Source organism: Heptranchias perlo, chromosome 16, assembly GCF_035084215.1.
Source record: "Heptranchias perlo isolate sHepPer1 chromosome 16, sHepPer1.hap1, whole genome shotgun sequence".
Lineage (NCBI taxonomy): Eukaryota > Metazoa > Chordata > Chondrichthyes > Hexanchiformes > Hexanchidae > Heptranchias > Heptranchias perlo.
In genome coordinates, this window is record NC_090340.1 from 24,456,056 (window position 1) to 24,470,518 (window position 14,463).

The 14,463-nt window shown below is 42.7% G+C and overlaps 1 protein-coding gene across 3 annotated transcripts in view; it reads left to right on the forward strand.

Annotated features, from left to right (window-relative positions):
* cenpt (centromere protein T) overlaps window positions 1-14,463 on the forward strand; it is a 54,805-nt gene that overhangs the window by 31,188 nt on the left and 9,154 nt on the right. For all 3 annotated transcript variants that reach the window (XM_067997833.1, XM_067997831.1, XM_067997832.1), the window contains 3 exons: window positions 5,555-5,701; window positions 7,069-7,704; window positions 7,959-8,046. In XM_067997833.1, the coding sequence (XP_067853934.1) occupies window positions 5,555-5,701; window positions 7,069-7,704; window positions 7,959-8,046 (871 nt within the window). The remainder of the gene's footprint in view (window positions 1-5,554; window positions 5,702-7,068; window positions 7,705-7,958; window positions 8,047-14,463) is intronic.

Genomic DNA, 14,463 nt, shown 5'->3' on the forward strand with positions numbered 1-14,463 from the left:
AATCATCAACAAAGTGATGGCGGTGTCGTCAACAGTGCTATCAAGCAGCACTTACTCAACAATAACCTGCTCACCGATGCTCAGTTTGGGTTCTGCCAGGACCACTCTGCTCCAGACCTCATTACAGCCTTGGTCCAAACATGGACAAATCAGCTGAATTCCAAAGGTGAGGTGAGAGTGACTGCCCTTGACATTAAGGCAGCATTTGACCGAGTGTGGCACCAAGGAGCCCTATTAAAATTGAAGTCAATGGGAATCAGGGGCAAAACTCTCCAGTGGCTGGAATCATACCTAGCACAAAGGAAGATGGTAGTGGTTGTTGGAGCCCAATCATCTCGGCCCCAGGACATTGCTGCAGGAGTTCCTCAGGGCAGTGTCCTAGGCCCAACCATCTTCAGCATCTTCATCAATGACCTTCCCTCCATCATAAGGTCAGAAATGGGGATGTTCGCTGCTGATTGCACAGTGTTCCGTTCCATTCGCTACCCCTCAAATAATGAAGCAGTCCGAGCCCTCATGCAGCAAGACCTGGACAACATCCAGGCTTGGGCTCGTAAGTGGCAAATAACATTCGTGCCAGGCAATGACCATCTCCAACAAGAGAGAGTCTAATCACCTTCCCTTGACATTCAACGGCATTACCATTGCCGAATCCCCCCACCATCAATATCCTGGGGGTCACCATTGACCAGAAACTTAACTGGACCAGCCATATAAATACTGTGGCTACAAGAGCAGGTCAGAGGCTGGGTATTCTGTGATGAGTGACTCACCTCCTAACTCCCCAAAGCCTTTCCACCATCCACAAGGCACAAATCAGGAGTGTGGTGCCTGGATGAGTGCAGCTCCAACAACATTCAAGAAGCTCGACACCATCCAGGACAAAGCAGCCCACTTGATTGGCACCACATCCACCACCCTAAACATTCACTCTCTTCACCGGCGCACAGTGGCTGCAGTGTGTACCATCCACAGGATGCACTGCAGCAACTCGCCAAGGCTTCTTCGACAGCACCTCCCAAACCCGCGACCTCTACCACCTAGAAGGACAAGAGCAGCAGGCACATGGGAACAACACCACCTGCACGTTCTCCCTCCAAGTCACACACCATCCCGACTTGGAAATATATCTCCATTCCTGCATCGTCGCTGGGTCAAAATCCTGGAACTCCCTTCCTAACAGCACTGTGGGAGAACCTTCACCACACGGACTGCAGCGGTTCAAGAAGGCGGCTCACCACCACCTTCTCAAGGGCAATTAGGGATGGGCAATAAATGCTGGCCTTGCCAGCGACGCCCACATCCCATGAACGAATTTTTAAAACCAGTCTACTCTTAATTCAAAACTGCTTAATTCAAGTTATTGGATAATTCAATTTTTAGTGCAAAATGACCATTATCAGGAGCAGACTAATTTATATCAAATTGTAGGCAAACTTTGCAGCCTACATAACTATGTAAGTCACTGAGCTTGAAAAATTAATTTGTATGAATTGTTTTGAGGTGATTCAGACAAAAGGAATTAAAAATGCAAGTATTTTTCTTTGCATGACCCTCAACGACTGAATGTAAAACAAAGTGAAGAGGAAGAGAAACAAGAAAATGGAGTAAGAGCAGTATGATAATTTAAATAGGATGATCGCTGTTGGTTTTCCCCTAGTGTCTTAATGAATAAATGCACCATTTGTGTGGTACCGAGTCATAGAGACCAGGAGGTTCCCTTTTTCCTGGTCTCTGCAAATTTGGCTGCTCTCAGCCAGTGTAGCAGTGGGGGCTTTACAAGGGGGAGACCAAAACCTAGGGTCCATAAATATAAAATAGTCACTAATGAATCTAATAAGGAATTCAGGAGAAACTTCTTTACCCAGAGAATGGTTAGAATGTGGAACTCGCTACCACATGGAGCAGTTGAGGCGACTAGCATAGATACATTTAAGGAGAAGCTAGATAAACATTATGGAATGGAATAGAAGGTTATGAAGAGGGGTGGGAGGAGACTCGTGTGGAGCATAAACGCTGACATAGACTGGTTGGGCCCAATCGCCTGTATTTGTGTTAAGCATTTTATGTGATTCTATGTACAATTAGCCTGTGTCCTCGCACTCGGAGGGAAAAAATTATCCAGGGTCCCAGTTCCTGATTTGCCATCCAGTAATCCATGCAGAGTACCTGCATACATCATGATGGCAGTAATTGGGTTTGGCTGTAATGTCCCTCACACTTGAATAGCCTGCCAGCAGTCATTATCTAGGCTCACGGGTGAAAAATGGTCTTTTTTATGTAAGTTCTGGAGGGTAGCTATAAGAACATGAAAAATAGGAGCAGGAATAACCAATATGGCCCCTTGAGCCGAATATTGGCTGGGACACCAGGAGAACCTCAGCTCTTCCAAAAAGTGCCACGGGATCTGAACTGGCAGACAGGGCTTCTGTTTACTGTCTCATCCAAAAGACAGCACCTCCAACAATGCAGCATTTGTTCATTACTGCACTGAAGTATTGGCCTAGATTATGTGCTCATGTCCATAGTGGGACTTGAACCCCACAATCTTTGACTCGGAGTTAAGAGTACTACCAATTGAGCCAAGCCGACACCGAAGGGGGCAAAATGCGATCAGTTTCAAGTAAATATATTGGTAGAAATCTGAGAAAAGTCATTGTACAAAAAATTGTGTTCTCAAATTTTGTACTGTGAATTTTAATGCAAGATTGTGTGAACCATAAACAATGTCACTATGTTCTTGTGAGTTTTGATCAGTTGAAATAATAGAAAAAAAAATGCAACAGATAACTTTTTGGTTGTGAATGTAAATTGTATAATCCTAGGCAGAAATCAGCATTCAGTAAATGCTAGAGCTGTAATTTCACAAAGTTAAACCTTTGGGGAAATCACACATTTTTAAGAAAAGACATGACACTCATAATAAAAACCTCAACAGTCAGATGTGTTTTTTTGGGGGTTCTTCCTTTTTTTTTATTCGTTCACGGGATGTGGGCGTCGCTGGCGAGGCCAGCATTTATTGTCCAGCCCTAATTGCCCTTGAGAAGGTGGTGGTGAGCCGCCGCCTTGAACCGCTGCAGTCCATGTGGTGACGGTTCTCCCACAGTGCTGTTAGGAAGGGAGTTCCAGGATTTTGACCCAGCGACAATGAAGGAACGGCGATATATTTCCAAGTCGGGATGGTGTGTGACTTGGAGGGGAACGTGCAGGTGGTGTTGTTCCCATGTGCCTGCTGCTCTTGTCCTTCTAGATGGTAGAGGTCGCGGGTTTGGGAGGTGCTGTCGAAGAAGCCTTGGCGAGTTGCTGCAGTGCATCCTGTGGATGGTACATACTGCAGCCACAGTGCGCCGGTGGTGAAGGGAGTGAATGTTTAGGGTGGTGGATGGGGTGCCAATCAAGCGGGCTGCTTTATCTTGGATGGTGTCGAGCTTCTTGAATGTTGTTGGAGCTGCACTCATCCAGGCAAGTGGAGAGTATTCCATCACACTCCTGACTTGTGCCTTGTAGATGGTGGAAAGGCTTTGGGGAGTCAGGAGGTGAGTCACTCACCGCAGAATACCCAGCCTCTGACCTGCTCTCGTAGCCACAGTATTTATTTGGCTGGTCCAGTTAAGTTTCTGGTCAATGGTGACCCCCAGGATGTTGATGGTGGGGGATTCGGTGATGGTAATGCCGTTGAATGTCAAGGGGAGGTGGTTAGACTCTCTCTTGTTGGAGATGGTCATTGCCTGGCACTTATCTGGCGCGAATGTTACTTGCCACTTATGAGCCCAAGCCTGGATGTTGTCCAGTTCTTGCTGCATGCGGGCTTGGACTGCTTCATTATTTGAGGGGTTGCGAATGGAACTGAACACTGTGCAGTCATCAGCGAACATCCCCATTTCTGACCTTATGATGGAGGGAAGGTCATTGATGAAGCAGCTGAAGATGGTTGGGCCCAGGACACTGCCCTGAGGAACTCCTGCAGCAATGTCCTGGGGCTGAGATGATTGGCCTCCAACAACCACTACCATCTTCCTTTGTGCTAGGTATGACTCCAGCCACTGGAGGGTTTTCCCCCTGATTCCCATTGACTTCAATTTTACTAGGGCTCCTTGGTGCCACACTCGGTCAAATGCTGCCTTGATGTCAAGGGCAGTCACTCTCACTTCACCTCTGGAATTCAGCTCTTTTGTCCATGTTTGGACCAAGGCTGTAATGAGGTCTGGAGCCGAGTGGTCCTGGCAGAACCCAAACTGAGCATCGGTGAGTAGGTTATTGGTGAGTAAGTGCCACTTGATAGCACTGTCGACGACACCTTCCATCTCTTTGCTGATGATCGAGAGTAGGCTGATGGAGCGGTAATTGGCTGGATTGGATTTGTCCTGCTTTTTGTGGACAGGACATACCTGGGCAATTTTCCACATTGTCGGGTAGATGCCAGTGTTGTAGCTGTACTGGAACAGCTTGGCTAGAGGTCCAGCTGGTTCCTGCAGTGCTAGTAGTTGTGCTAAAGGCATTTTACTTGGGGGAGTGAGTCCTGATCCTTCTAGGGGTTATCGAGCACTGACCGTTGCATCTGGAATTGGCAAATGGGATTGCAGATGATGCTGTTATCTATATTTGGGGATAGGAGACCAGGATGTCCCAGTTTCTGGGCTTTCAAAGGAAGGTAAAATAGTCATTTTGGGAGGGAGGAGAAATGGAAGTGCTTCCTGTTTTGGTTCAGTTGCTCTCTGTCCTGTATGAAACTTGGAGGGCTGCTTTTGGAGAGGGAGGGAAGTTGCTACCGAGACCAAGCTCAACACAGTTGCTGGTATGCCAGGCAGGTTCTGGTTTATGCGGGCGCTGTAGGTTTGCCGTGTCTGTTCTCGTTGAATGTATCCCTTTTACTTGCCGCCATACAGATCTGAAATGAGCTCTTTGTCTTACATATGACGGGTGTACTAATCCAGCATGGATTTTGATTGAGTTGAATTGATTCAGATTGATTTATAATTTGCCTCCAATTTGAATATCTGCAGTCAATCCATGATTCCATGAAATCGGAATGTTTAACATTTGAAATCTTGACTCTAGTTCCTCCACTTGGTAAATCCATACATAACCTGTGTAATTTGTCTCTTCTCACTGAAAAGACCATGTGGAATAAGCAGCCCTAATCATGGCTCATCACTTCTACAGTTGGTTTCAGTTTTTTTTTCTCCGTGCCTTTTCTAATGCAAGTATAAATTTTTGTGGTCTGGTGATGGAAACTTAACATGATGTATAAATCAAATACTAGAAATAACACCGCACGTCCATCAGCATTTCAAAAGACCAGTTAAGTTTATGGTGTTCATTAGCACCCAGATTTAATGTCTATTGGACATTAAGTCTGGGTGCTGATGAACTATATCTAGTGGACAGCTTTTGTATACTAATATCTGACAGTCATTTCAAGGCCTTTAAATTTTGGAAATTTAGGACAACAGCTAGAAAATTTGGATGATCAAATTTCACTGGAAAAAAAACTATTAAATTTGGTTTCTTGAAGACAATGTTTTGATTTTTTTTGTGTGTTTTTTCCCTTCAGATGTCCAGACACAACAGGGTGCCAGGGAGCACCAGTCTGAGCATGGAGGATCAGAGACAGCAGCTATCGCTCAGCATTCTGAAAAAAACAAACCAGATGAAGAGAAAGAAACAGAAAATGATGGTGACTATCAAGCTGATTATGAAGGTAAGAGTGGAGATTTGAGATGCAAAATCCTGAGCAAAAACTGATGTGCCAAAAAAACCCACAAGTTATCGGTTTTCAGTTTTATTATCTTTGGCAGGTGCTGTACTGCACTATGCCAAGTCCTGTTTGAAGAAGGAGAGTAACGGATGATTTAGAGCTCCTCCTAATCACGCACAATTTAGATTTTGACTTTTTTTGTTTGCTTTGTCTTTCATCATGGATACTGACCCAAAACTCAAAATGACTCGTTTGCAAGGGAGGCTGAGAGCCCACCCCAGCTCTTTTTTGATCAAAACAAGACAAAACAGTTCATTGAGACAGCAACAGTTACCAAACTGCACTCTGCATATAGCAGAACAAATTTGAACTCGAGTACAACAACAAAAAAATCTACTGAGGGAACTTCCTTGATAGCTCAGCAAGTTTATCCAGAAAGTACTAGGAAGGTCCCAGGTTTGATCCCGGATCTGTGCTGAGTTAGCTAATCCCAACTCCAGGGAAAAATCCCGTCTTTACCAGTGATCTGTCAGGTGAGAAACACATCAGCTGTAACTGATGCTCTCCAAAGTCATTAGCCTATCGACGCTCACTGTTGAGAATTACAAATGGATGCTTGGGCAGGGTACAAAAAAGCATCTAGTGCCTGTAGAGCTGCACCTGAGAAAGGAATTGACAACAGGAAGGGAGGAGGGGAAATTGGTGAGAAAATTATTTATAAACCCCTGTTAGTTTGGTCCACAAAGTGACTTCCGATTTTCCCCTGAGATCTACAGCTTCAGGGCTTCATGACCCATCCATCAGCAAGAGCTCGATAATTGGTCTTTGTGAACAAAACATTTAGTCTTTGTCTTATTTAATGCCCTTATGTTTGAAATACTTGTTGGCCATTTTGATCGTCTTTGTTTACTTCAAACTTAGCATTTACTTCACATAATATTATGGAGTCTTGCATATCTTAAATTCTTAGCTTTTCTAAACTATCAAGGCCATTACAGTTGGGTAACCAACATGTGTCTTTGATCTGAGCTGGGCTGGGCTATGGGATGGAAACCCTGAGCAAGGGACTCTTGCACAAGGAGAAAGCAAACATGTTCGAGTGACAGAGTGATATCAGCAGAGTTGTATCTGTGCTCTCAGCAAATGACATAGGGATAAAATGTGCCCCATGGATAACGTTTATTTTATTTTTTTAAAAAATAGGTAATTAACAAAGGAATTATTTACTTGTTTCAAAACCACAATCTACTCGTGAGCAATTCAGTTTCAGCATCGATCTGGTGATTTATTATGACTATCTGAATGGGGTGGAGATGCCGTTGGTGGAGTTTGAAGGAATTTATTATAGTGACAGTCGTCTTCTTCTGCAGAATTGGAGATGCCCAAGGATACTGACCAGAACTTATCAACTCAAGGTGGACAGAATCCAAGTGCAGCACCGCACTCTGAAGGAACAGACATTGATGGAGGGGTGTTAGTTGATGAAATGGGTGGTAAAAGAGTGGCTGGTGAGGAAGTGAATGAAGCAAGAGTGGATGATGGAGTATTAGTTGTTGAAGTGAGTGAAGCAAGAGTGGAAGGTGATGATGTAAATGATAGAATGGAAGGTGATGATGTAAATGATAGAATGGAAGGTGATGATGTAAATGATAGAATGGAAGGTGATGATGTAAATGATAGAATGGAAGGTGATGATGTAAATGATAGAATGGAAGGTGATGATGTAAATGATAGAATGGAAGGTGATGATGTAAATGATGGAATGGAAGGTGATGATGTAAATGATGGAATGGAAGGTGATGATGTAAATGATGGAGTGTTAGTGGACGAGGTGAGTGAAACAAGAGTGGAAGGTGATGAAGGGATGGAATTTGATGAAAAAACAGAAGGTGATGAAGTGGATGATGAAAGAGTGGAAGGTGATGGAGTAGAAGATGAAGAAGTAGAACCCAATGAAGTGGACGAGAGAGAAGAGTCGATAGACGACAGTGAAGATGACAGTAAAGGTAAAAGTCAAAGATGCAGATAGTCTTAAAATCGTGATGCAATCTTGACCGCACCTGCAAAAAATGGTGCAATACAAGTGAAAGCTTTAAAGTGTTCCAGTTTTTGATTGTCTTCAGCTAACGTACAAAATTGATCAATTAAGCACTTTTAATGTATGTTACAAGATTATTTATGTCATCTAATCCTTTTTTTCCCCCCCCCCTTCCTTTCTGAATATATGAATGTGATCTGGAAACTTTCATTGTTATAAAAGTGAGACCGACTTTCCAGCAAAGTGACAAAGTATTCAGATCCTCTCCATTACTGACCACACCGCACTTTCTCAAGATACTGGCTAGAAAGTAAGTAACGAGTACAACACTTCATTCACATAACACGTATAGACATTAAAAGAAATGTTTCTAGCATGGAGCAATGTTTTACGGGGGATGGGCACCAGGATGAAACATTAGAGAGGAGAAACTAGGTGCACAGAGGACTGGGAGGGACAAATAGCACTAAAGTAGAGTTCAGAAATAGGAGGAATCAAACGAGGGACAAATACGAAGCAGACTAAGATGAGTTTGGAGTGCATATGCGTAAATGCATGTAGCTTTGTAAATAAGGTTGGTGAGCTGCAGGCTTGAGTCGCAAAATGGGACTATGATCTAATGGCAGTAACAGAGACCTGGCTCAAAGAAGGGGAGTATTAGGTACTTAATATTCCTGGCTACAAGATATTCAGGAAAGATAGGGAAGGAAATAAAGGAGGGTGGAGTGTGGCAGTATTGATCAAAGAAACTATTATAGCACTGGAAAGGGATGATGTAGTTGAGGGGTCAAAGACAGAATTTATTTGGTTAGAATTAAGGAACAATAGAGGAGCTATTATGCAGCTGGGTTTATAATATAGGCGATCAAATAGTGAGAAGGAATTAGAGGAGCAAATTTGCAGGCAAATTACAGAAAGATGCAAGAATTATAGAGTAGTGATAATGGGGGACTTAGAATCATAGAATGGTTACAGCACAGAAGGAGGCCATTCGGCCAGTTGAGCCAGTGCCAGCTCTCTGCAAGAGTAATCCAGCTAGTCCCACACCCCTTTCCTTTCCCTAGAGCCCTGCAAATTTTTTCCCTTCAAGTGCTTATCCAATTCTCTTTTGAAAGCCATGATTGAATCTGCCTCCACCACCCTTTCTGGCAGTGCATTCCAAGTCATAACCATTTGCTGCGTAAAAAAGATTTTCCTCATGTTGTCTTTTTGGTTCTTTTACCAATCGTCTTGAAACTGTGTCCTCCTGTTCTTCACCCTTCTGTCAATGGGAACAGTTTCTCTCTATTTACTCTGTCTAGACCCCTCATGATTTTGAACACCTCTATCAAATCTCCTCTCAACCTTCTCTACTCTAAGGAGCACAACCCCAGCTTCTCCAGTCTATCCACATAATTGAAATCCCTCATCCCTGGAACCATTCTAGTAAATCTTTTCTGCACCCTCTCTAAGGCCTTCACATCCTTCCTAAAGTGCGGTGCCCCGAATTGGTCACAATACTCCAGTTGTGGCTGAACCAGTGTCTTATTGAAGTTCATCATGACATCCTTGCTTTTGCACTCTATGCCTCTATTTATAAAGCCCAGGATCCTGTTTGCATTTTTTAACTGCTTTCTTAACCTGCCCTGCCACCTTCAATGATTTATGCCCATATATCCCCAGGTCTCTGTTCCTGCACCCCCTTTGGAATTGTACCCTTTCGTTTATATTGCCTGTCCTTGTTTTTCCTACCAAATCTGTGCTAGCTTTCCTTAATTAATCCACACTTGTCCAAGTGACAATTTAGTCCCAGATTATCGTTTCTAAGTTTCCCCACCACTGAGGTTAAACTGACTGGCCTGTAGTTGCTGGGTTTATCCTTATTTTTTGAACCAGGGTGTAACATTTGCAATTCTCCAGTCCTCTGGCACCACCCCCGTATCTAAGGATGATTGGAAGATTATGGTCAGTACCTCTGCAATTTCCACCCTTCCCTCAGCAAGCTAGGATGCATCCCATCCGGACCTGGTGATTTATCTACTTTAAGTACAGCCAGCCTTTCTAGAACCTCCTTTATCAATTTTTAGCCCATCCAGTATCTCAACTACCTCCTCTTTTACTGTGACTTTGGCAGCATCTTCTTCCTTGGTAAAGACAGATGCAAAGTACTCATTTAGTACCCCAGCCATGCCCTCTCTCCATGCATAGATCTCCTTTTTGGTCCCTAATCTGCCCCACCTCTCCTCTTACTATCCGTTTACTATTTATATGCCTATAGAAGACTTTTGAATTCACTTTTATGTTAGTTGCCAGTGTATTCTCATAATCTCTCTTTGCCCTTCTTATTTCCTTTTTCACTTCTCTGTACTTTGTATATTCAGCCTGGTTCTCACTAGTATTATCAACCTAACATCTGTTATATGCCCCATTTTTTTTTGCTTCATCTCCCAATATAGACTGGGATAATAACAGTGTAAAAGGCAAAGAGGGGGAGGAATTCCTGAAATGTGTACAAGAGTACTTTCTGGAACAGTGTGTTTGCAGCCCAATGAGGAAGAAAGCTGTGCTGGACCTAGTTCTGCAGAATGAAGTAGGGCAGGTGGAGCATATTTCAGTGGGGGAGCTTTTGGGGAACAATGATCATAATATAATTAGGTTTAGAATAGTTATGGAAAAGGTCAAGGGACAATCAAATGTGGAAATACTTAACTGGAGGAGAGTTAAAAGGGGATCTTGCTCAGGTGGATCGGAATAAAAAATTGGTAGGCAAAACAGTAATTGAACAATGGGAGGCCTTCAAGAAGGAGTTGGTTCAGGTACAGAGTGGACACATTCCTATGAGGGGGAAAGGAAAGGCATCCAAAGCTAGAGCTCCCTGGATGTTTAAAGATATAGAGATTAAAATGAAACAGGAAAAGGAGGCTTATAACGAATGGAAGGTTCACAATACAGTAGAGAACCAGGCTGAATACAAAGTACAGAGGAGATCTAAAAAAGGGAATAAGAGTGGCAAAGAGAGAGAGTATAAGAATAGATTATCGGCTAACATAAAAGGGAACCTAAAAGTCTTTTATAAACATAAATAGTCAAAGGAAAGTTGGGATTGATATTGGATCCAAAAAAAGAGAGATCTTCTTGTGAAGGCAGAGGGCATGGCCGAGGTACGAAACTAATATGCGCATCCGTCTTCACTAGAGAAGAGTGAGTAAAGGAGGAGGTAGTAGCAATATTGGATAGGATAAAAATAGATAAAGAGGAGGTATTTAAAAGGTTGGCAGTACTCCAAAGTAGAAAAGTCACCCGGTCCAGATGGGATGCATCCTCGGTTACTGAGGGAAGTAAGGGTGGAAATTGCAGAGGCTTTGGCCACAATCTTTCAATCCTCCTTCGCTATGGGAATGGTACTAGAGGACTGCAAATGTCACAACCCTGTTCAAAAAAGGGGAGAGGGACAAACTCGGCAAATACACGCCAGTCTGCCTAACGACAGTGGTGGGGAAACTTTGAGGCAATAATCCGAGACAAAATTAATGGCACTTCGTAAAGTATGGGTTAATAAATGAAAGTCAGCACGGATTTGTTAAAGGAAAATCGTGTTAGACTAATTTGATTGAGTTCTTTGATGAAGTAATGGAGAGGGTTGATGAGGGTAGTGCAGTTGATGTGTATATGGACTTTCAAAAGGGTTTTGATAAAATGCCACATAATAGACGTGTTAGCAAAATTAAAGCCCATGGGATTAAAGGGACAGGAGCAGCGTGGATACAAAAATTGGCTAAGGGACAGAAAGCGGAGAGTAGTGGTGAACAGTTGTTTTTCAGATTGAGGAGAAGTATACAGTGGTGTTCCCCAGGGGTCAGTATTAAGACCATTGCTCTTTTTGAAATGACCTGGACTTGGGTATAGAAGGAGTAATTTCAAAGTTTGCAGATGACCCAAAACTCGGAAATGTAGTAAGCAACGTGGAGGATAGTAACAGACTTCAGGAGGACATAGACAGACTGATGAAATGGGCAGACATATGGCAGATGAAATTTAACGGAGAGAAGTGTGAAGTGATACATTTTGTTGGGAAGAATGAGGAGAGGCAAAGTAAATGGTACAATTTTAATGGGGGTGCAGGAACAGAGAGACCTGGGGGTGCATAAACACAAATCTTTGACGGTGACAGGACAAGTTGAGAAGGTTGTTAAAAAAGCATAGGGGATCCTGAGCTTTATAGAGGTATAGAGTACAAAAGCAAGGAAGTTATGCTGAACCTTTATAAAACACTGGTTCGGCCTCAGCTGGAGTATTGTGTTCAATTCTGGGCACTACATTTTAGGAAGGATGTCAAGCCCTTAGGGTACAAAAGACATTTACTAGAAAGGTACCAGGGGTGAGGGACTTTAGTTATGTGGAGAGATTGGAGAAGCTGTGATTGTTCTCCTTAGAACAGATAAGGTTAAGGGGAGATTTGATAGAGGTGTTGAAGACCATGAATGGTTTTGATAGAGTAAATAAAGAGAAACTGTTTCTAGTGGCAGAAGGATCAGTAACCAGAGGACACAGATTTAAGGTGATCGGCAAAAGAGCCAGAGGCGACATGAGGAAACATTTTTTTACGCAGCGAGTTGTAATCGTCTGAATGCACTGCCTGAAAGGGTGGTGGAAGCAGATTCAACAGTAACTTTCAAAAGGGAATTGCATAAATACTTGGGGGGAAAAATGAACAAGGCTATGGTAAAAGAGCAAAGGATTGGGACTAATTGCTCTTTCAAAGAGCCAGCACAGGTACGAATGGCCTCTGTCTGTGCTGTACCTACTATGATACTATGAATTATAGGGCAGTGCCGTTGATCTTCACAGCTTGGGAAACAGCTCTGCTTAGATAAATAAATACTTCAAATAATTGTTAATTCCAATGTTGTGCTTCATTTAAACAATATTAATTCAGTTCAAAAACTAATAATGCTGTTTGATTATGCTTAATGGGAGGTCCAGCGGGATTGGATAACCAGTTTGTTTAGATAGATAGTGTTAATATAAATAGCTTTCCTCTGTATTGGGGTGGTGGGGGGGAAGAGAAGAGGAATAGTCATTTGCAGTTCAGTGCTGAACTCTTACCAGGAGACCACAGATCTGAGTCAAAAGGCCACCTATCACTGTGTGTTTTGCTGGCTTTCGTTATTGGTTTTCACAGTCCTCATTCCATTGGAGCAGTGAGGGATTCCCTATTTGAGTAGAGAACTGGCATAATCCAGCTTGGCGTATCATAGCTTTTGAAAATTATAGTGGAGACATCTGTGGTCCAGTCAGTCCTGATCTTCAGCCCCTGGTCCCTAAAGGGTAGAAACTCTGCTCAAGTATGGAAAGAATAAATAAAAATTACTGAAAAAGAAAAGGTAGTTTCAGAAGTGAGTTTGTGTAAGTATTTCAGATTAGAAAGGCAAAAATGTAATCCAGTCCATCAAATTGGCCCGATCGTTTAGATCCTCCTTCAGACCTTTTTCACCTCAGTCTTGTCCTGGTGCTAAGTGTGGTTTACTCTATATTTAACACCAGGATAAGACTGTATTGAAAATGCTAAATTGGAAATTATCCATTTTGTTTTTTAAACATTGAATTTGTTTTGTTATTGTCTCTGCTCCATGAGTCTGGAGTCTGGAAAATCTTTTGGTGAACAAGAGTCAGCTGTAGCACAGCACTCCAAAGGAGCAGAAGTTGATGAAATGGGTGGTTAAAAACTGTTAGATTCTAGCCTGGGACTTCTGTAGGTCATGATTTATATTCTCTGGTGTTATGAACAAAATATCTTTCTGTGTCTCACATTTGAGTCCCATAATTTTTAAAACTCAGTTAATGTTTTCTTCAACCCCTGCCCTTTTCCCCCAGTAAGAATACATTGACAGCTCCTCTGATGGCTTAGTTGCTAAATGTAATATCTAGTGTTGTGCTGAGCCATAAAGAGCAGGAACACCCCAGGTTCAGTCCCTGGTCTTTGCTGAATTGGCTGATCTCAACCAGGATTCTGCCTGGGGCTCTACATTTGGCATCAGTGCTACTGAAGTCATGAGAGGAAAATCAACCACAGCTCCTGTTTCTATTGGAAAAGTGGAAATGTTACTTGGAGGGCAGAGGAGATTCTTTTTTGAATGAGAGAAAAGGTTTATTGAGTCAAATTGTAAAATACAAAAAAAACTAGTCAAAATTGTAATATTTATTAACTACTAGTGGAGTCTTGTGTCAGACAGAATTTGATCTTACTTTAAATAGGTGCCTATTGTGACAATTTGGGCTCCTGATAATTTTACTCTCGCTCAATGCAAGTCACAGGCTGGCATGCGCTTCCTATGAATGAAAACGTGACTTGGTACACAGATATCTAGAGCAGAGGCCTCTGGGCAAACAACAAACTCTTTTTCATTGGGGTATAAAGAAAGAACATGGCTCCTTTCACGACCTCAGGGCATCCCACAGCGCTTTACAGCCAATGAAGTACTTTTGAAATGTCATCACTGTTGTAATGTAGGAAGCGTGGCAGCCAATTTGTGGGATGTGGATCGCAAGGTCCCACGAACATCAATGTAATAATGACCAGATGATCTGTTTTAGTGATGTTGGTTGAGGGATAAATATTGGCCAGGACACCAATAATAATGATATGCACTGGAAATACTATGGGATACCACCAACTCTGGCTCGCTCTCGCTAATGGGGAAAACACCATGTTGACAGACTATTAGTTTTTTAAAAATCAGCAGATTTA